At 42.3% G+C, this 23,850-nt stretch overlaps 1 protein-coding gene across 1 annotated transcript; it reads left to right on the plus strand.

Annotated features, from left to right (window-relative positions):
- Positions 1-17,302: 17,302 nt before the first annotated feature.
- Positions 17,303-19,290, plus strand: RNF11 (ring finger protein 11; the record flags this gene model as incomplete). The annotated part of the gene is made up of 2 exons (XM_010174608.1): positions 17,303-17,472; positions 18,035-19,290. Coding segments are annotated over 2 exons (342 nt in total), but the record flags the coding sequence as incomplete, so codon positions are not given.
- Positions 19,291-23,850: the final 4,560 nt, after the last annotated feature.

Here is a 23,850-nt window from a genome sequence, read left to right on the forward strand (position 1 = left end):
CACCAAATATTCTCTCCTGTGGCCTTCACCACAGCGGGGACCGGTGCCAGTGGAAACCATTGGTGCCCCTGTGTTGGGGTGCCCACACCTCAGGCACGTGGGGAAATTGGTGTCAACGTTTGTTTAACTTGATTTGAGGCAGGATTCTGCTCCAGCACTTAAAAATAATGGCTTTGACAGACACTGCTTGGGAGTGAACATGGTCGAGGCCAAAGGAGAGGCTTGGGGAACATCTCTTGTGTTCAGCAGACTATGAGCTGAAACCAGGGAAAAAATGCAGTGTGCCTCATGATCCGCATTGCACGCGTCCGTGTTCCCGGCACAAGGAGGTCTGATCTGACCAGGTCAGACTTTAGTTTTCCCTCCTGTTTTCCACTTGCAGCCACGTGCTTTCTCAGGCTCTTGGTGGTGGCTTTGGTGCTTACCTGGTCCCTCAGTGTCTGAGGGATACCCTTCAAGAGTCTGAAATGGGTTTTCTTGCTCTTATTTTCTTCCTGTCAGCTTAATGAACCAAACTGACTTCCTGGTGGAGACAGGATATATCTGCACCCTTTGCAATCTGTATGTTGCATTTTATTTTGTGACATCTCTGGAAAGGTTCAGAGGTGCCCGGTATTAGATGTGTGCTGTTACCACCAAGTATTACAGGAGTTTTGGCTTCTCTGTGTTGCAATTAAGGTTATACTGGGATTTAACTGCATACCAGAGCATGCAGAGAATGAATTTCTATATTGGTTTGGGCAATGAGTGTATTTGGGAATGGTCTGGAGAAGAAATGTAGTCTAAAGGTGCCATTTCTAACTTCAGTGGGGCGGTGATTTCAGTTGGATTTTGCTGCTTCAGGACAAAACTCTGATGTAGACAAAGCCTTAGTTCTGTTTTTCTTAAATGTGATCTTTCTTTTTTAAAAAAAACCAAAGAAAATCCCCCCAAAACCCCCACCCAAACAACAAAATGTAATAAGGGGATATAAATCTGTCTACCACAGCTGCCACTAGAAACGCTTGGATGCTTTTCCTCACCATTTTCTTTCTAAAAAATGCTTCATTAATGTTACCTAACAGTTCATGAGTGTATTTGCTAAGTACAGGAATGGGTGAAGACTTTCACAGCCTGTTCATGTTGTGCAGCAGACTGTGATATCCCTTGGGACACCACTGACTACAGTAACATCATTCATCTGCATTGTGGGGTGCTGCTCGGCCTCTTTCCTCACACAAGCCTTCCAGTTATGACTCCGTGGATGGTTTCCAAAGTCTGAACATAACTTGGCAAGCTTTGTTACTGCTGTTAGAAGTTTGATTACCTTTGTGCATATGTATGTGAGGACTGCCAGTGTATGTGGCTTTTAATAAAACAACCTCCCTGTTGTCTAAAATGTTTCGAATTAAGAAATTATTTAAGTATGCAAGAGCGGAAGCCGAGCTGGCCACTTCAGTTTGGCTGTCCTGTTTTACGTGTTGTGACTCCTTATTCTAGTTTGGTGTCCATCAGGAGAGGCTGCTAGTTTCCTATTGAAGCCAGTCTTACTTAAAGCAAATTGAGGGACAAAACCCTGTTTCAAGAAATAAACCTGAGAAGCAAATCTTGCTGCTTTTTCATGTGTCCGCTTGTGCAGCGTGACCAACTCTGGTCACTTCTGTGGTAATGCCCCTTTGCCTAGTAGCTTTCTGTTTTTCTGAATTCAGAACCAGTAATGCTGAACATGAGCAGTAAATACCATCTTTACAGCTTTTTAATATCTCATTAACTAAGTCGAGTCAGGCTTAATTTTTGGCTTGGAGACCTACAAGAAAAAGCCCAAAAGCCCCAGGAGATGTGGCTGCTGGGGCAGTGAGGGACACCCTTCCTGATCAGTCACCGGTAAGCAAACGGCCCAGCACATCGTTGAGGCTCTGGGGCACTGCAAAGCTGCAGAAATAATTTTCTGAACTAGACTACTTGTTGCCACTAATGTTTCCTTGGTTTATTTCACAAAATATGCTGACCAGGTTTCAGTTTGAGTACAGTAACACATTTCAGCTGGACAGAATATAATTTATTTAAATTAGACCAATAGCTACTGCCCTTTCTCCCTTAAAAAGGCTTAAGTGACATATCAAACTGAAGTGAGACACATACTTTTTAAAATCCTAGATGCAGAATGGTTACAGTGTTCCAGAAATAAAGTGCCTATATATCAACATAGAGTGCAATAATCCTACATGTACTTGTTCACTGATGACCTTACATTTTTCTTGCCACAGGCCAAATCCTTGCCAGTGATGCAGCTGCTCGGTGCTACTCAAGTAACACAAGCGGGTTTGTAAAGCTGGAGATTTCAGAATGTGCTAAAACTTCCCCAGCTAGCATCTGCTCAGCAGAATAAGCCTTATAAAGGTCTTTTTTTCAGCCGTGCCTTCACTCCTGCTTCTACCTGTAGATTGTGCTGCAGGAAACGGTTTGGCCAAGAACCTTTCTGCTTCTGCTGTAGGTGTTTTCCACCAGTGGGCTATTGAAAACCCAACAGAGATCAAACCAGAATTGATAATGGAGAATGATTTTTGTCCAAAATTTTATTTTTTCACTTTAAAAGTTTTGTTAGTGTCTTAAACTTCCAGGTGGACACACTCATGACAGTGTCTGCAGACATCTCCAATAGCTTCAACAAAACAAGGCTCAGATTTAATGAGTGTTATCTTCTGTATTTTATTTAAATTAGCTTTGAGTTGAATATTCCAAGCATTGTTACTAGCTGTTACTTTGCATCATAGATTATATTAATTTGGGTAACAGCCCTGTTTGGTACAGTGTTGGAAACTGCACATTAACAAGTGTGTGGACTGGACTGTGTTCTGGTGTCTGTGAACAAGGGGACATATGGATAGTTATGCATATACTCAGTGAAGTTATTTTCTGCAGATAATGTATGATATTTCCAAGACACTGGTCAGCTCTACCCTTACTGCTCTTCCAGGGAGCCTCTTTTGTTCAACTGAGAACTAAGCCTCAAGAAGCTGTTTCACTTTTCTAGATTATTTATGGCAAACTTGCACCTGTTATTCTTGTACCGAACAGATCTTTAGTTGTTTTGTGATGTTTACTCTCCTGATTTATTTAAAGATCAGTCCTATATCCCTTTCAGCCTTTGTTTTTCTAGGGTAAGGCTTCTATTTTTATTTTGTTTGTTAGTGGATATGATATACAAGCAACTTGGTTTTCCTGAAAAACAAAATGTCTCATCCATAGTCAGTGAAACTACAGAAAAAAATCACCATATTTTAAGTGACTGAGAGATCACTGACTGACTGCTCAGCATCTTGCAGTGAATTTTGTCATGGTGGCTAATAATGGAAGTCATAGGCAATATTTACTTTAAATCTGCAGAACATGCAGCTCAGAATTCCAAGGGGCAATCACCTTTTCATACACTTCTAGCCTTTATCCTCTCTTATTTGAGTGAAATTCTATAACATGCTGAAGACCTCACCAGGAACACAGCATTACATGAAATGATACAAAAAAAAAATCAGGACCAGGCCTGTAAGTTATTTCAAGGCTAATTTCTGTACAGAGCTTCAGCAGAGCAAAGAAATTTTCTTTAACCTAATCTGCCAGTCTGAAAGTGCTCCGTAGGGTACTTGCTGTGTGGCTTTCAGCAGATTTCATTTGAAGAACATTGGACTCATTTTTGCCCAAGTTCATGGAGAAAGCCATGACCAGCCCTTTTCTGCCCCCAAGAAAGCATCTAGAACTTCCCACCTCCCAGAATGATTGGTTTATTTCTGCTTCTACTGTCTGATCCAAAACAACAAATGAAAGAACAAAAAATTGCAGTAATTTCTGTTTGTGTCTTTATTGCAGTGGACAAGTGCCTATAGGAAAGGAGGTGTCCCAGAAAAAGATGGGAATTCAGACTCGTTACCTTGCCTGTTTGGTTCAGAGGTTACTCAGCAGATCCTTTAGTGTCCCCAGGGAAGCACGTCCACTGACTTCAGTTAACCGCAGCGGTGTGCAAGGAGGCAAAGTGAGTTTAGTCCTGTAGCTCCTCAGACTCAGAGGAGCGACACTAACGTCTGCTTCCCAGGCTACTCTGGTGCATCCGCTGCCTCTTGGAGATGTGTTTAAGATGGATGTGCTGTTGGTGAGCATAGGGTGAACTAAAAAAAAAATCTAGAAAGATACCTACAATATTTCTGTAGTAATTGAGTGGTGGCATTTCTGCTGATGGGGTTAAAATCTGAGCAAGAAGCTTCCCACCTTCTTTTTATCTTCACTTCAAGCCTATTTAGCTATTATGGTTACCTCTGTAGTTGAACCCTAGTGACTCCCAAGGTAACAAGGCATATTCTAGACTAAATATTGTGAATTAAACCTAAAAAAAACTCCCAGGGTTTTCTTGATAGCTGTTTTGCTGTGGTTGTGTGTATTTTTTTTGTCACTGTAACATACTGAAGACCTCCAGCTTTACTGTCTCAAAGCTTTCCACCTGTAGCTCCGTGTTACTCCATTGGGGTGTTCTGTCAGGACTGCAGTTTGTGTCTGTATAAACTGGCAAAACTTTTTGGTCACTGTGTGGGTTGTAGCAGGACATGGTTATTCTGCCCTAAACATTAATGCAGGAGAATCTGATAAGTATTCTTTATATCTTCATAGAGCCTGAAACAGTGTCAGTAGCGTAATATTAATGACATTAGACTTTCATTTCTGCCTCTGAGGGCAGTAGTAGGTACCTCACCTGTAGTAGAGTTACACTTCAGTGCTGTTTCCTCGTACCCATGTGTTTAAATTGTAGTATTTGAAAGTCACAGGTAATGTTCTTGGGAAATCAGTGCTTTTAAATTTGCACAGGTAACCTTTTTATTTCCATGTGATCTTCTCAACTCCAGCCCTAAAACTGCATCACATCTATGACTGTATTAGGTGTTGGGGTTTCTGGTGTACTTCACACAACATGAAAGATCCCTCGTGGCATATGGATGAGCTAAGGCTGGAGATCTCCAGGCTGTGCAGCTGCTCTCGTACGGGTGTGTCGGGGTGAAATGGGCCTTTGTCTTCCAACCAGTCAGTCCATATTCAGAAAAATGACCTCTCTGTGTTCATGTCCTGCCTCTCAAACAGTTTTCTGTTCTTCTGAGGTTTTGTAGCAGCCTGAGCCTTAATCCAGGCAAGTACTTAAGTAGGTGCTCAAGTGCCGTGTCCGGTGGTGACACGGTGGCAGTTGATGGACCTGCTCCTGTCAGGCTGTGTCGCCATGGTGGCTGCATGGGTTGTGCTAAGACAAACCACCCTGTCCCTGACATTGAAGTGAAAAACCCTTGAGACTCTGTTAAAAATCCTTACTGAGTGTGCTACTGGGGTGCTAGTGGGGACATTTGTAGATCTTACTGTCTGATAACTGGCAATCAGTAGGATGAATTCATTGTGGAAACCTCAAGTTTTCCTTCAGAAAGCAAATCTCAATGTAAACAAAGCTCTTGCCACCTTCCATGAAAGCAGGGAAACAGCCTGACAAAGCAGAGGTTTTTCTCCATCATGTCGAGGCTGAACAAGGTGAGACAGCGGCTGCAGGGGCTGGGCTCTGCGCTCCCCTTCTCCTCCCCTTGCCCTTGCAGAGCCTCAGACCTGCTGCAGTTCCCCCTCAAACCACCTGTGCTGAAACAAACACAAGTATTTTTGGTGTAAAACCAACACAGGCAACCTCCACTGAAGAGTATTTAAAAAAAAAAAATCACACAGACTAAAAATATTTATTAGGCAGGTGGTTGCTTGTACAGTTAGTGATGGGCATCGTACCTTAATTCGTCTGTGAAGCCAAATGTACACAGCTTGTCCTGGTTCCACCAGCAACTGGCTGTATGTTTCATGCATAAAATGAACATGTGTTTTCTGGTGACAAAGACCAGATGCTCATTGAACTGTGTCTGTGTGTTGAAAACCTTAAAATAAGTAGGAAAAACGCATTCTGGAAATATTTTGCTTGTATAACCAACTCCTGAGAGAGTTATTTATAATTTTTCTACCTGTTCTTGGCACAGGCCTTTTTTCTGTTAGAAGAGGTTTGACAGTTGCATGAGATCACACTTGGATTCGTGCCTTGCGAGTTAAAAACGCAGAGTCACTGCTTGTGAGGGCAAGACTCTGCTGGAAAAAATAGAAACATTGCCCTTGTGTTCACTGCTAATACTGCATCGAAAGTAAAGCTTCAGCAAGCTTCAGTGTGCCTTAATATTCGTACGGTCCTGCCTTGCTTTTAGATAGAGCACTGCTTTTAAAAATCCAACAAACCAACAGATTCAGTAATAGTTTTTAATGCCTGAGACATTCCTTTAAGACTAATAAATGACCGGCTGAGATGAGCCGGCAGCCTGAATCAGTGCCTCTGGCTGTTTACTGCTGCTGCTCATTAACTTAGAGTTGAAATAATTAATGTTATTATCAAATGATGCTGAACAAATAGCTGAATCACATTTTTTGTGCAGTGCTCTGCCTCATCAGCCATTCTTTACCTGGTCAAGGGGAAGGTCCCTGTCAAGGTTTGCAGAAGCCCTCTCCTGTTGCCTCTTCTGTGTATTTTGGTTGGGTAACAGACTGTATCTCTATAAAAAGAACTACCGTGTCCTCTTTCAAACCTCTTTTTTGGTGCTTGCTTACAACTGGTTGGCTACAGAAAAGTGTTTTGTGTCATCGTGTAGGGCAGTACATCGGGGTAGATGATCGGAGATAGCTGCTGTTGATCTGCCCGGTTGGTTTCATTATCTGTGTTACTACTTACCTGAAGCTAAACTGACACCTCCCAGAAGACAGTTCCAGCTGGGGCTGTTATGTCTATTTAAGTCCTGTTTTGGGAAGCTGATCCATGAGGACTTGCACTGGACAGGGTGGTTTTGGATGTGTGTTGACACTTGCTTTGGGCAAGGCTGTTGAACTGCGTTCTGGATAGCCAGCCCTCTTTGCCCAAGGAGGAGGCCTGCTGTCTCCTTGAGTGATAACGCCCAGATAATGCTGAGCCCAGAGATGAGGTCATTTGTCACTTGATTTCACTGATCCTTTGATACCATACTCACTATATACTTTTTCTAAAACACATTCCTAGTTATGCATAATATTTATCTTTTGTATGTTACTATGTTCTTATTAGCTCAAGCGAGCACATTTAAATATACATATACACATCTGTGTACATGTGGAAGTACAGCCTGTGTTTATGCTTCAGCAGTTCTCCCCTGATGGATGGCTCATGTCTTCAGCTTATGTGCCTTTTTGTGTTTATTCCCCGTTTTGGCCCCTTGTCCCCATCCTGTCCTCTTGCCTAATTAGGGCCAATTTCTGTAATTTTGCTACCTTGTTCTTGAAGTACTTAGAAGGGCTGTTTTCTTCTTAGAATTGCTTTCAAGCTGACCTAATTCTTGCCAAAAGATACATTTTAGCACTCTTGCTATTTTTTAAGTGTTTGGAGTCAGGATTTCACAACTGGCTTCAGTCCCTGACAGGGGCACTCCTCCATTTTCTTCTTGGCTGCCTCTTCCCAGTTTTTCCAGTGGCTGTAGTGGTCGCACAGTCGATGGTAATGGCTTGTTTGCTTTTCATGAGGTGAAGAGTCAGTCGGATCAGTGTCCTCGCAGCCAGGGACTAGAGCCAGCGTGGGGGAAGCGGTGGGACCCGTGTTTCAGAGCCAGCTCTGCTTTAGACCAGCTGGAGTCAGCTGCACCCTAATCCCCAGATTCCTCGAAACAGCACCGGGAGGTGAGCAGGGGCTGCGTGTGCTCAGCTCGGCTACGCTGAGTCTGTGGCCTCAGTAGCTGGTTCAGAGCGTAACACATGCTGTTATTTGTTCTTAGTGTGTTACATTCATGGAATCACAGACTGGTTTGGGTTGGGAGGGACCTAAAGATCACCCAGTTCCATCCCCCCTGACATCAGCAGGGACACCTTGCACTAGACCAGGTTGCTCACAGCCTCATCCAGCCTGGCCTACATGTTTGCCTGCACTCTTCATCGTGTGCCTGCCTGCCCAGTGACCCATGTCGAGCCCTGTGTGTAAGGGACTCGCACGGACCTGAGCGATGCAGTGCTCTGGGGGTTAGAGGATGGTAGATCTGGGCCAAGCTCATGTCTCACAAGGCAGGAGCACACGCGAGCTTAAGCTTTTTTTGTCTGCTGTACCCTGAGGTGAGTCAAAGCCTGTGAGTGAGTGTTTTGGGTGGGTGCGCGTGGGCGGTGGGGACAAACCACGCATGTCTGAGATCACGGGATGAGCGGGGCAGGTTGAGTGAGCCGGTGCTGCGCTGCGTACGGGACCTGGCACAGCGAGAGTCCCGCCTGGCTGCAGAATTTACCTGCTACCCCGGATGATCGGTACGAGTGCTTTTAGCTGTTACCCTTTGACTTGCGCTATAAACAAGTTGCACTGATTGATGCTTTACCATTTCCAGAAGGTAAATGTGTGTCTGAAGGAAGTGTGAACGTTTCTCCTCTTTTCTGCATGGACCGTTAGAGTTCTGTCAGCTTTTCCATTGCAGCTCTGGAGTACTTCTCCTGTCTCCTGTGCTTGAATGCAGCCTCTGAAAAACATGTTAACTGGATCTTTTTGTTTGGGGTGGGCTCTCTTTATTTTTTGCTTCCTGCTAGCCAGCAGTTCCACAGCAGTAAGTGAATGGGACACAGTAGGTTCACTCTGTACCTTTCAGCAGAGGAGGCAGTCTGAGAGATTTTTTTAATTATAATTATTCTTTTATTTTATTTTCAGCCTCTTCCACTACAGGACCATTTTCTTCCTCCCAAAACTTCAGGTTTTTATTTGTTATTAAATCGGCTTCTCATTTCTCAGCAGCCGTCTCGCTTAAACCATAAGTGCCGTGTTCAGCATAGCCATAGCACTGTAATAACTATCTTCACTTGCCATGCTTAAGAAGGGGTTTCTGCAAAGATAACCACTTGGTGTAAGTAGGAGAGAACATGTACCAATAATGCAGATGTTGTGGTCTGCTTATGGGGTAGGATGATCCGCGTACATGTGCTGTTGTTCTACCACCAGCTGCAGAAGTGACTGCTGGCTCCTTCTGCTTGATTTTCTCCTTACCCAGCTGCTTTGCTTTGTAGTCCTTGGGGTGTACAAATCTCAGGAGGCTGCATTTTGTGCCTGAGTGTCCTTAATTTAATGTTTAGGGACAACTGTTCTTTCCTGGCTTTGCTCACTGCAGCAACTTGACAGAAAAGCATGAATTTTTGTAAATTGTTTATGGATCTTTTCCCTCCCTATATAAAAATAACCTATTAAAATAAACATGCTTGGAACTGGAATAAGAGGACTTCGTTATCTCTCTGAAGTTGTGGCCTGGTGCTGTAAGTGGAGCTGTCAGTGAGGCTGTCGGGAGGGATGGAGTCAGCTCTCTGTGAGCAGTCTGATGGTCAGGGATGTGTTGGTGTATATGTTATCCACCTTCCTGAAGAAATTCCCACCATGATGTTTGATGGGATCACTGGAGAAAGGAACAAGGCTGGCTAAAACTGACGCAAAGCTGGTGAACAAGAATTCAGTCAGTGGAACCGTACCTGAGGATATGGCCCTTGAGTCAGAGAAACCTGCTGTGCAGCCTGGAAATGTAAAAACTGTCTGGTTGTGTCAGGAGATTGTGCTTCCAGGGATTAATTACTGCTTTTTAATTACTGCTTTTCCCCTACAACTCCTCCTTGCTAATCTTTTGTATTTAGGTTTGCATTGATGGTTAATCACATTTTGGAGCAGGTGACTCTGCTGAGCAGCAGGTGATTTCCATCTGCCAGGTAAGGCTGGGCCTGCAGTGGCCCAGCTGAGAGGGGCACTGTCACCTACTGATCTGGGCAGTAGGTAGCCTGTTTGGGTTTGTGTGACAGCACAGGTAAGCAGCTTGAAAACAAAGTCCCTTTCTTGAATAGCCTCTGTTGCTGGCTGTCTAGGAAAGCAGCAGGCAGGATGCATCTAGTTTATACCTCCTCTCCCTCTGCCCCAGCCCTGGTTTTGGTAGCAAAGCTCAGATGGTATTTTAGAGTTGGCAGCCAGGACTTGCTTTCTTTCATGGTTGTTTATCTTTTCCAACTCCTCAGATACGTGTACTTCTCAGTAATTTCAATTGTGAAAAATGCAAAGGACAATTTTACAGTTCTAGTAGTAGCTGAAATGAGGCTGCGCCATCACTGCAGAACCACCGTGGCTTTCACCAAAAACACCTCCCTCTGAAATGGTGGATGACTCAACCTGGGTGTTGCTTCTTCACTGGTGTTAGCAGCTGGAGAAACGCCGGGCAGATTCTGCAGGTTCCTTTCTTCTGTTGCAGTCTGTTTCCTTACTGTGTTGTTATAACTGACCATATCTACAGTGCCCAGTTCCTACAGAGCCAGAATTCTTACTGATCTTCCCGTAGGAGTGGGAAGTGTGTATGAACCTGAACACGTCTCAGAGGCAGGGGGGGCCCTTACTGGCTTTTGGAGCATTGCTCATTGATACGGACCAGTAAGGTGCTAGTTCACACGTTTATTTAAACTATAATTGTGATACTAATAAAACTCTAAAGGAGAAACTGAGATGTGAAATTTTGTATGTTGTGAGTTTGGGGTTGTTTTTTTTTTTTGTCCTTCAGTGCTGTCAGACTTATCAAGGAACATATCAAACAAAGGAAAGTAAAAGTCGAATGGTTTTGTTTGAAATGGTCACCACCAGTTACAGTGAGCTCTCTCCAGCAAGCAGTGGTAGCAGAACAATCCCTTAGTACATCTTAAAAATGGAGTATACATTTATTGGCCTTAAAGTTCCAGGTGAATCAAATACACATTCAGAATTTAAGTGGTGTGATTAGCGTCCTTAAGGAGGAATGTGGCGATCCTGAGAAATGCAAGGACTCAGAACCACCTTTTAAAGGTGAAGATGTATTTAGTAGAGCGGTGCAGTGAATCTGTTTTGAAATGTGTTGTTGTTTGGTGGGAGAGAGAGAGCTACTTGGATCTTCACACTTCTCACATCAACAAAGGGAATCAGTCTTTGGTGCGCTTGAAAATTTGGTGAAGGATTAGTTAGTTTTGCTTAATAGGGGGCTAATGTAATGGTTTTTTTTCTCTTATTCTGACTATATTACTATTAAGTGAATGGCATTTGCAAGACAAACCCGTGCTTTAGATTCCAGCTTGTGCCAGAACTGCTCGTGTGCATGCGTGTGTGTCTGATCAGGTTGTCCCAGGTGTCCCCTCTGAATGGGAGAGGTGAGAGGAGGGGATTTTTCTTTCAAAAGAATTTTTTAGCATAAGTGTTCAGCTATTGCAGTTATTTATACTGACTGGCTACCTGGAAGCAGGAATATAAAAAACTGGGTAATGATTTCATTACATGATGTTTTATACCAACTGGTAATCAGCTTTATAAATGGACTGTTCTCTTCTGTATGGCAGAAAAAGGCTTTTATAGTTGGCAGGCTGCTCGTAATATTCTGAGGATTATTATAGTTGTCGTATAATGCACATTATAATGGCGAGTGGTTTTACATTAATATGTCTTGGGGGAGGATATTATTTCAGAATGTGTATTCACATATGGATGGAGTTTGAGTCTTTTCGCCCAGATCCGAATGGCATTCACAGAAAAGGCCTCTGGACCATCATCCCAGCAAGTTCCTTACGAGTAATAAAGTAGCAAGAGGAGAAAATTTCGTACGATTCAGGAGGGATTTTGCAAAAAAAACCAACAACCAAACAAACAAAAAACCACCAAACAAAAAGCACATTTTTTTTTTTTTCCTCACCTCCTGCCTTTACATCTATAAACCGAAGTTTTTCTTGTCTAGATGAGTTATTTAGGCTTCCTGCTAAGCATCTCACCTTGGAGGTGAGAAAACTGGGAAGCAGCGAGGCTGGCGGACTGGTGCAGTGGTGGTTGTAACAGGCAGCGACGTTGCAAGGCTGTCAGAGCTGCAGAAAGGCCGGGCTGCTCTTCAGCTCCTGTTTGAGGGCTGGTGTGCAGCACAGCATATGTGGCCCTGATGCAGCTGTACGTGAGTCAGGGCAGCTGCTTTCAGACAACACGTTTCAAGAAAGACATTTGCATATCGAAGGGATTTCAAAGAAGAGCTGTGGGATCGGCTGGGGAAATTCAAATTGAACTGTTCTATTTGCATTAATTAATTAGGCAGCAACCATAAGGAGAGTAAGCGCTTGTACCTACTGGTATTTAAAAATATGTAAAAAATTCTTAGGATAAACACAGCTAGGAAGATGTTTGTCACCTTTGTTGGGCTGAATTAACAGATATGCTGGTGATCTGGTGTTAAAATGCAAATAAATATCCCAGGGTGAGAGAGACACTGAGAGCATTGGATTAGATGAGGAAGAAAATTTAGAGATGGAAACTGAGCAAAGTGGTCAAGAGTAGAAAGCAGATGGGTGGAGACAGGATCTCGGGGACAGTGGTGAAGCTCCAGTCTCTGGAACTATTAGATGATACGAATTATTCATTCACCTTTGACCTTCCCGAAAGGATAATTTGTGCATGTTGGAGAAATTACTAAAAACAACAAACAAATAAAATCCCTGATAACATAGTGCTGATATGTGGTGTAGAGGGATCTTAAAATAATCTTTATCCAGGGATTAAGAGTTTCTGATCTACCACTGACCTGTTTTCAGAGTATTACAAATTCATTGCACTTGCAAAACCAAAATGAAAATGCTGTAAAACAAGAGAAAAGCAGATTTCCAGCAGCACAACTAACCAAGGTAAGTTTGCATTGATGAGAAACCTCCTTTTTCTAGGTGAGAACCCAAAACGTGCTTGGGAAGCTGCAGGCAGAAACACAGTGTGGGGGGCATTTTTAAGCCATGTATGAAAATGTTTATTTTCATTAGAAATGAAAAATGCAGCCCTCCAGATGCCCTCTATGATCCCCCCCTCCCAGAGGAGGAGGAGCCGGGGTGAGATGGAGGTACAAACCCTGCTGCAGTCCTTGAGTCTCAGTTAATGCTGTTACTGAAGGGCTGAATAAACATTAGGAAAGAACGATTTCTGTGCACAGAAAGCCAGGGAAACTTGTGCTGACACCACATACTTCATCATTACTAAATTCATATGGGGGAAAAAATAATTGATTAAAGCAAATTAAGTGCCAGAAAGTTATTTTTATTTCATTGCCTGACACTAATATGTTTTGGCCTTTTTTTTTTTTTTCATGGAGGAATAGAGTTAACATGAAATTTCATCTTCATTTGAAAGGCCTGACATCTTTATCAAATGATAAATAACACAGACTTTGGCTAGAAGTTCAGTATTTCGTAATTTTGTCTGCAAAAACATTTTCCATGGTAGATAAGGGATAAGTAAGACGCCAGAGCAATAAATTCATTGCTCATCTTTGGAGTAAAATAATAATTACTTGGGTAATACAATCTTTTATATATATATATATACATGTCAGGGGGCCTCTAGCTACAAATGTAAGTTGACTGAAGTCTCGAATCTTCACGTCGTTACCCTTGAATACCCAGGCTGGGGTGAGTGGGACCTTGCCTTGACGTGGGCTGATAAAAGCAGCCATTATAAACTGTGGCAGATTTGCAAAGGGGTGATAAACCCGCCCAGGCAGGGCTGCGCTCTGTCCTCAACGGGCAGCTTGAAATTACTGTCAGATGAGCTTAGCTTCCAAAAATGCTTCAGAGATTTGGTAGTGGAGAAAGCAGAGGATGCAGCTGCGTGCAGGGCCAGCCGGGCTGCTGGGGGCTGCAGGAGCCCAGCCCCACTGGTGGGTGATGGTGGTCAGGGTCTGGTTGAGGGAGCACTTCATCCAGTCTGCTCCATCTCTGACCCCTCTGGGGATAGCAAATGTCACTTCAGCAAACTGAGAGAAATCTGGGCTCTCACATTCTCGTGAATAAATGGTTTAAAATATTTTTAGAATCATACAGGTATAAACACACCTTTTCTTTTTTTATCTGTGGGAGGGGAGTGGACTGGTTTGAAAAGGTCATTGTTGGTGTACCCTATAATTTGACTCTCTGCAATGTGTATGGCTGTGTTCTTCCACTTTACTGGTATGTTTGTATCCAGTGGATTGCTCGCTCTGGGCAGGCTTTTAATAGTCACTGGGAGGCGAGATTCAAGGGCCACCAGAGAGCGTGTTAAGGAAGTGCACCGGGTCAGGGGTACCGAGCAGTCACCAGTTTTATTTACAGTAGTACAATTTATGTATTTTTCACAATGGCTTGGCAGCCACACCAACCCCAGTTTTTTATATTCACAAGAATGAAAACGTCATGGTGAAAGACAGCACCATTTTCACCCAGAGTTACTCATCTGACAAGAGATTCTTGTCTAGTATGTGAAATTGTAGAAGCCCACAGCTGGCAACTATAAATTCCTGCCTTAATCGGTTATGTCAGACGTGGAGCGCAGGGTGGTGGCTCTGCTGGGAGGGAACCCGAGACACGATGCCAAAAGGAGGAGTGTTTCCAGGCAGCGCTGGCGGTCGGGAAAGCATTTGTGTATTTGGCATGGAAAGGGGCCTTGGGGGTCCATCAGGCCCTGGTTCTTCAGGTCTCTGTGAGGAAGACAACACCCCTGGGAGAGGGGCACTGCTGGTCGCTCACAGCGAGTGCCTGTAAAAGACTGGAACAATTTCCTTCTTGTTTGGCCTATTACAGGCTTAAAAGTTGTGTTAATTTACTGTCCAAAACTGAACCGAATCAGTCATTGGTTGGATATCGTGACCAATTCTTATTTCAGTTGTCCAAGTGGGATACTTCCAACTCACAACAGATTACATGGAACTGTCGTTTCCTTTTGCTGTATCACTTCTGCTGCGATGATCAGCTCGCTGTTCTTCTGCTACAGACACTCGCTGTCAGTTGTCACTGCTACTTTCAGACACTTTAAGAGTTTCTTGGATCTCTTTTCCTCCTGTTCTTGCCTTTCCTTGTATCTCTGCGTTCTCACTGTCAGCCCTGGCTTTGCCAAGGGGAGCTGTGTTACCTACAGTAACCTGCTCTCGTTAGCTCCAGCCTGTGCCGTGCGTGCGGTTTAGTTGCCCTGCTCCTCTTTTTTTCTAAGATGGGAAGGAGGGTGGATGTCTCTCCAAATGCCAAGTGTTCTGTATGTCTTTGTGACAGATAAATAAAGGAGCTAGCAGTAGTGTCTTCTGCTGTTGATTCAATTGCATGTCCAAAGAAGTATAGCAAAGCTTTGGGAAGGAAAAAAAGTTACCGATAGTTTGTGGTGTTAAGTTCTTGAAATATAAAACCAGGGCTGGGCTCTGCCCTGGGCTGATGTGTTCAGAGCACAGGGTCTGCAGCTTTTGGGAGGGGAAACATGGTGTATTTTGCTGGCACTGCTGGTTGCAGAGCTACTTCATGAGTCCTGCTGTATCCGACAGGTCATCCCTGTATTCAGCTGGTGCTTTTCCCTATCCAAAGAATGATTAGAGAATACTTTAGGTAATTTAAACCATTAAAAGGCAGCTGATCTAGAAGAAATCTTGTGTTTCTGTGAAATACAGTATAAAGTAGTCAGGAAATTAATCAAACTTACAGAACCACTGGCATTTGGTCTTTTGAACCTTCTCATTAATTTCTCTGAGTTCTGCTAGGAAATGAGAGGGGGAAATCCTCGTGTAGCTAAATGAAAGAAGACTCTGAATTTTACCCCCCAGCTGAACTGCAAGTGGTAGGCACTGTGTTAAAGGAAGAATTGCCAGGCAAATTTATTTTTTGACTAGTACTTCTTCAATATAAGCAAGGACTTCTGCTGCTGGCGGCTGCGTGCCCCTCGGGCTGCCTTCTCCTGGCCTTCCAGGGGTCCTGTCTGTCAGGCCGCTCGCCGTGCTCCCCAGCTGTGAAAGGAGAACCGCGTTATCGGGTTTTACAGCGCGGCGTTCGGCGTGTGAATGCCCATATCTGGAGTGTGCCAGGCGCTGGTGTGGCTGAGCCCCGAACACTGTGCTAGGCCATCGCTGGGGCGGGCCAGGAGGGAACAGGGCAGGGAAGGCAGCTGCGTTCCTGCTGCTGGAAGTACCTGGAGCTGCCCGCTCCAGCAGGAGCAGTCCATACTCCATGAGGACACACAGGTTTCAGAAGGTGGTTGCTCTGTCACAGACGGTGAAAGCCCGTGTGTCCCCGTGTCGGTGCTGGGCGAGCTGGAGTTCAGTGGGAGCTTTGTTGGAGGTGGTGGGCGCTGCGTCAGCGCTTCTGCGGTGCAGCTGCACGCTCCTGCAGTCTGCTTGGTTTGCAGCATTGTCCTCTGAAACATCAACTTTAGCATTTTTCAAACAGATGAATCGATGCTATTGTGTCTCTGATGCACCAGGTTTTTATTTTTCAGAACACTTCTGTCAGTGGAAATTTTTTCTGCTGTTTGAGAAGTACCATTAAAATAGGCCTATTGTAAGAAATTGTCTCCCTGTTAACAGTAGAGGTGCGGCTACTGGCAACACTGTCCTAATAATATCTCCTGATGGTATTTAGATCCAATAAATAAGTTCTGTGTTAATATAAATGTTAGTGAAAATATCTGATCTAAAGTTCATTAATATTCAAAAGAAGCTTCTGAGAACGTGGCAGACGAGGGACTGCATAATACCTACATGTTGCCTATTTTTTGTTTGGAAAATAAATACTTTAAACATACAGCAGTTCAAGTCCAGCTTGGAAGAACTTGTAAAATCATATTAAAGTATGAGAACAAATGTAAACTTGGATTACTTACTTCAGCTATTTTTTTTTGTTTTTTTTTAATTGTCCAGGTGATGTTTTTTTAAACACACAAGAATTCAACCTCCAGTTCTGGATTGGTGCTTGTGTGGTCTAGAACAGTTCACATAAATTTTAGTTATTGCAGAACTAATAAAACCTTCCTCTCTAAAACTTTTAAGAGTAAGCACTGTCCTCATCTTTGCAAATAATTCTTCCCAAATGTAAAAAAATAAATCTACTTTTTATTGCAAAGATGGGGGGCTCTCCCTCAGCCATTACGTTGTTCAATTCAGTATCTTGGCAGTTCACCAGGAGCCTGTCATGTTTATTGACCTGCTGTTGTGTGGAGTTTGTTGCACGTGTATTTCATGTGTGAACAATTCCTGGAGATAAAAAGCTTTTGCAGAGAACAACCACGAGCAGGTCCTTGCTCAAGACACTGAGCAATTCTTTATCCCATTCTCAATATAATTATGGCCCCAAAATTACCAAGTAGGAGTGGGAAATCACACCAATGCTTGTAGGACTAAGAGAGGAAAAGTTAAAACCATTGCCTGTACTGTGCTACAAATGCCAGGAAAGCCTCTGTGGGGTTTTTTTAACTGAAATACTTTAATTTTAGGAGCAGGTCCCTGTTCCTGTTTATCACCCGACTCCTAGCCAGACTCGGCTAGCAACACAGCTGACAGAAGAGGAACAGATCAGAATAGCGCAGAGGATAGGCCTTATTCAGCATCTACCTAAAGGAGTCTATGATCCTGGAAGAGACGGCTCCGAGAAGAAGATCAGAGAGTAAGTTACAGAAACCTAACTGAGCTCACGTGGCTGTTGCTGTTTATGACGCTGCCCTGGGAAGCCTGAGCTTGTCCTCCTGTTTTTGCCTTATTTTCAGGGACTCTAATTTAATGTCGCTTTCTGAAAAAAATTATGATGGATACAGAAGGCTCTTGCCTTTATCCTTGTTTTCCTTTTACAGGTGAAACTTTCCCCACCTATGTCATTCATGCCTTTATAGGTTTTTTTTCTTCTTTATCCTCTCTTCACAGGGAAATAATTTCATGTTAGTTCCTCACCTTTATGGCTCCCTTTTACTATTTCTAATTTCATGCACTCTGCTGAGCTGTGCTCACTGACGTTGTAACCATGGGCACGAATTACAAAGGAAAAGTTAAAAATAAATCTAGTGCTTGGTGGAGCCAGCACTGACGGAGCTAAGAACTTCTCACAGCATCTACAAGTACTAAAAGTTTGTTGGACTCAAACATATCCAGGAGTAGATACCTCAGAAATCTTCATTTCCAGTGGGGTAACAGCAGCTTAAATATTTTTGATTTCTTTTTTTTTCTTCCTCCAGATGTGTCATTTGTATGATGGACTTTGTTTATGGGGACCCTATCCGATTTCTGCCGTGCATGCACATTTACCACCTGGACTGTATAGATGACTGGTTGATGAGATCCTTTACCTGTCCATCCTGCATGGAGCCAGTGGATGCAGCACTGCTTTCATCATACGAGACTAACTGAGCCGGGGTTTCTCCACTGAACCTTCAAGGAGACCATCCACTTCAATGGGTTTGATCCTTTTGTCATTCAGCCCAAAGAGCCAGGAATTAGGAATTAAGATCATGCACAAAGTATACATTTCCTAATAAATAAATAAAAAATATTCCTGAATGGCTGCAAATATTGGAAAAAAAACATAGTATTTTAGAGACTATAGAAAAGTAGGTTGTTATTTTTAATGTAAAGCCTTGACCCACCATTGTCTTTTAATGTTTGTTCTTACACCCATATATAGGAATTGTGTAAAGTGTTACAGCAACTGTAAATGTTTAAACTGCGTGTATCCAATTTTATTAGCAGAAAGATAAGAGTATTTTTTTCCTAAATAAAGTAACCAGTTTTGTTCTGATTCTTTTCACAAGTCCTGGCATTTGGGTCAAGGCTTTATTGAAATCTACATTTTATAACACTGGCACAAAGAAATAGTTTTAAGCTTGTTTGCACAGTTCTTTTTCCCTTTTTTTCTTTTTTTTCTTTTTTTTCCATTGGAGATGGAATTCATTGCCTTAGGTCTTTTTAATAGTGTATTGTTATTGTTGGGCTGGCTCTATGCTTGAAAACCAGTTTATTTATAACCTGTTAAAAGTGCTATATTTTGTTTGCAGTTAGGAATATGCAGACTTCAAAGTGACTCCTAGCTTGTAAGCAAACTGAGATGCATTATCCCTTTTCTACAAGTGATGTGGAATCTGAAGATATGAAACAAGTTCTACAGTGAAATTATGGTTTCTTGGTGTTTTGTTTTGGTTTGTTTGTTTTTTTTTTTTAACTTGCTTGGGTTTTGATGAAACAACAGTCCTTAAACTTTAATATGTCACCTTTAACTTGATCAGGTTAAAAGTGGGCCAGATGTGCAAGAAATAGTTAAGCTCCCATGACTGGAAAAAAAATATTTGGAACTAATGTAGTGTGAGTGTGGGTCACGTATTCTACTTCTTTCTCCCTAAAAATGGTTGTCTTGGATCACAGCAAACGGATACTGCATCTCTCGTTCCTGTAGTTCTTAGGTTATCAGAAGTTAAGAATAAACATACTGTATCTCGGTCTCCTGTATTAAATGTATCTGTTAAGCCCTGCTGGCTGACACCTCAGTCCACCAGAAAGGAGAAAGATATATTTTCTTATGCACATAAATACAAAGTTTATATAAACACAGACTGTCATACTCGCACTTGAGGGGGAAACAGTCCTGCTCGAGCCAGAATGACACAATTAGCTGATTTCTGTAGCCAGCAGCATGTGCTTGTTAAGAGATGGTCTAGCAAAGATTGTAGCTGTAAAGAACTTTTATCCACTTAGCATGGGTTTTTTTTTCTTTTTATTTTATTTTTCTCCTTAACACACCCTACTGTGACTTTTACACATTCAGTGCAACGCTGATACATTGAGAAGTCCTGGTCTTGCAAAATGAGATGCAATCTCAAGTTAACCACAACAAATCAGGGAACGTTCTGATTGTTTTCCATATGTAGTTTCAGTACTTGATACAACAAGTTGTCTTTAAAGTCTCAAGTACTTTGAAGACTTGGTGTATTTACAACGTAGAAGAATTGTGTGTGTTATGGATAATTTTTGAAGGGTTGGTCAGCAAAATGTAGAATCAACATGTTGATGTATTTATTATTCCTGCAGCTGACAGCAACCTGCTCTCTTAGAGAAGAACCCCAGGTTAGCAGGCAGAAGGAATGGAAAGCAGGCTGCAGTGCTAGAGTCACTCAAATTGCTGCGTGTTTCCCCGGACACAACTTTTTGCTGAATTCATACAGACCTAATTCCATGGGCCAAAATCTGGGAAGAGACCTGAAGTTGTGCAATATCATTGTTCCTTTTCATCATTCCATGTGTGTTCCTTCGTGTCCTCCTCTTTGTCTGTTTGTTTTGGGGTGTTGGTCGTTGTTCTGGGGTTATGGGGTGGGTTTTGTTTTGGTTTCTGTTTTTTTTTTTGGTAAAACAGTGTCCACACTGAGTATTAATTTCTTTATCTTGTTAAAACTGGCAAATGAACAATTTGAAAAAACAGCGTTGTCATGTTGGTATTAGTCATTATTTATTACAAGACTTGATTAAGAACAATTTGAAAGAAATATGAAGTGACCAGTTAGTGAGGTGAATTCTTTTCCAGGCACAGTGTATAGCTGAACTTTTAACACTGATCTACTTACCGAGCTAAGGGAAGAACTACTTATATTAAAATACTTGTTAAATAGTAAAAAGGTGCCAAGGGCTAAAACTAGAGTTGGTAACACAAAAACATTCCAAAAAGTTAGAATTTTAGCTTGAAGACAAATGTGTAAATATAACAAATAAATCAAATGGTTTTTCAAGTTTTTAGGTGCAATGCTGTTCTGGATGATTTCTAATTCAAAAAAAGTAATTGATCTGAATTTAACACAGAACAATCTGAATCTTATTTTTAGCTACAGTTGTGAAACAAGATCTGCATCTTAATTCTACCATCTGTAGGATGAAGATAATATTTGTCTCCTGGCTCAGAGGTGTCTGATAAATTAGTTACATATCAGACAGCCCATTTACAGCACAGCTGACCAGAGTCTGCTGCAGCTCAGTGAGAGGAAAGGCCTGGCTCTTACTCACCTGGATCTCTTCAGCTATAGCCCTTCTTCCACCAGGGCTGGATGTTTCAGAGGGGAGAGGCCCATAGTAACATTGCAATTTGCAGAAAAACAAACAAAAAAACAAACAAACAAAAAAACCCCAAACTCATACAGCTACTGTGTGTTAAGTAACCAAGTTTGTATTGCAGGTGCATCAACAGTCCTCAAAAAATGTTGCTTTAAAGTATTTTGTAGGGACTATGGAGGATGGTGAAAATGTTCAGTGCAACAACGCTGGTTGTACTTCAGAACTGAAACTGGCAAAGCAGCCCTGGCACAGACCCAGAAACAGCTGAATGGATCATCAGGCTCAGTCCTCTGCAATTTCAGGCAACAATGCAAGAGATGTTTGGAAGAGAGTTGGAAAGTCCACAACCCCCTAGTCACTGCCAGACACCACAGCCCCTCACAGTCTTTATACGGCATAGCAGGTTGCTAAGAGCTGCCACGGAAACAGAGCAGGTGGGGACCAAGGAAATTGCTAGGCTACATTTGGATTTTTGTCTCATACAACAGAAGAAAACAAAATTCCCACAAATCTGAGGCAAAAGAGGTACAATGACAAGTAATGAACACTTAATTTTATAAAGATATTTATGCTTAAAAATTCTTGCATTGCTACTGGAATTACCACGTTAATCATTTTACGTCTAAGGATCATAATCCTTGTTGCCAGTTCATCATTTAAATCTGGGAGAGTACCATAAAATTTGTACATTAAAAAAAAAATAAAAATCACAGACTGTTTTTCTGAGGAGTTAGTGTTATAGAAGGGCTTTAAGCACATAAGGTTTTAAAAGTTCCTACTGTCTTGCAGCTTCCCAGGCCTGAAAGCAATTACGTTTGGAAGGCTGACAGTCCTCTCCTCACAGTGGTAGAAGAGCACATCTCTAGGCTAAGGGATTATGAAATACCTGAACTTACTTAAATTGCCACAGTTTCAACACTTTGACATTTCCTGTCCTTGTGCAATTGTGGTGAAGATGAAAATTCTTCTGAGTCAGACTGTTAGTTAAATAAATAACAGGATGGCTGAAACCAAACATACAAGGCCTCTCATCAGTTAAATTCTGATTAAAATGGATATAGAAACAAAGTAGATGTTAGTTTATTACAAACACAGTTTGTTAAAAACATACATACTAGTTGATAACCTATAAAAACCTTAATAAAAATCTGTTCAGAAGAACTCTTCTTGACTTGATATCCAGAATAAAAATTAGCTTCAAGGATTAACTTTTCCTTTTATATAGCATTTACCTTTGAAGAAAATAATTTATGCTAACCCTCCTTTGCAGATTATCTTGTATTTAAACCTGTCTGGGATAAGAGTCAGGAGCTTTGGAAGTCTTGGTATGAAATGCAAAGTTAATGCCTTTTGCTAAAAAAGAACAGTTTAAACATGCTCTGCAAGAGCATCTTTTTGATTTAAGCAAAAGAAGTAACTCTGCTTTTGCACGGTAGCAGCTGATTTATTACAATACCCACTCTGCACAGACGCTGAGCTTATTAAAAGCTGCGGAGAGGAATTTATAATGAAAAAAATATTTGTACATGTTTCTAGCAGCACAAAGGTCCATACTCATTCAGCAAGAGGGGACCAACCACACTGCAAACAAACAAACAAACAGTCTCAAAACCTTCTCCGTCCTCTCAGTTGGAAAATGAGTAGAAATAACTTCATAAAATCTGTTCATAAACCTGTTCTTTGCAGCACCACCAACCCCTAGAAAATATTTGTCTTCAGTTTAAATAAGGCATTTCAACAACAACCCTGCAAACAACAGTAAATGTTCACTCCACTGCACGTATCACACGCACCCTGGCTCTCCATACCAGCACGTCTCCTGGCCACAACCAGCCTGCTGCAGAAGGACACACACACACACTTCCACCTTGTGCACATCTTTTTCCTCCCCTCATGCCACATTCATGGCAGCTGCCTGTCTCATCAAGAACTCGCGCTGGGTAAGCAGATTGAGGGAGACAGACGCAGCAGAAATTCAAAGGGAAAAAGATGAATCACTCCAAAACTGTGTTTTCTGAGCAGGACGGAGCCATCCCAGGTGCTGTCCCACTGAGGAAGGGATCTGCTCTGCCAGAGCCAAAACTGATGTTCTTCAACTCTTCAGCCTAAAATTGCTTTTTGGTGAGTTTACCTCACTGAAAGGCAATTGCTCAATTGCCTGTTTGTTTTGGGATCATAAAATCCTACAGCAAGCCCTGAGTAAAGGCCCTTAACCTCCCTGCATTTTCCTTGGCCATCATCTGAAATGGTGTCAAAGCTTTTGCTTCATCAATTTATTTTTTTTTTTTTAAAAAAGCACTGGATTTAATATTCAAATTTTCAAAAAGCTTTGGCTACAGAGTCTGCTACTGCTGTGTGTGAGTATACATACATAGATTTTTTTTTGTATCTATATACACTTTAAAAATATATATACACACACACACACTTGTGTGTGTCAGAGCATACACTTTCAATAGTCATGTAGCAAAGGCAGCACATGTGAGCTTCCTGCTCTTCCTTAGGAACACCAAGAATTATTTGCATCAGTGATGGGCCCAGCATCACGGAACAGAAACTTGACCCAGGACCCAGGTATCCATGAGCTGTAAGAGCTCTGGCCAGAGCAAATACCAAAACTGTAACTGGCCCTCATGGTTGCTTCTAAAAACACCCTGCAGCTGCCCAACAGAGGCTGTGTAACCTTGGTGGTGATGACAGCAGTACTGGGTACTGTACCCAAATGAAGATGACATTGAACGTGATCCATGTATTGTATCTGCTAAAGAGCATTGCTTCATCTCCCTAGAATGATTTACTGCACTCTGCCAACCGCTGGAGATAAAAGTTCCTATTTTGCATCTTCAGATACTATCAGCAGAGACAACTGTCAGACTTCTTTACCAAAATGTCAGGAAAAGCACCAAGTTCACAAACAAACACCAGCTCATCCTAGGACTGCGCCTGACACTGCCAACACCAA

The sequence above is a fragment of the Antrostomus carolinensis genome, unplaced genomic scaffold (genome assembly GCF_000700745.2).
Source record: "Antrostomus carolinensis isolate BGI_N321 unplaced genomic scaffold, ASM70074v2 scaffold21810, whole genome shotgun sequence".
Lineage (NCBI taxonomy): Eukaryota > Metazoa > Chordata > Aves > Caprimulgiformes > Caprimulgidae > Antrostomus > Antrostomus carolinensis.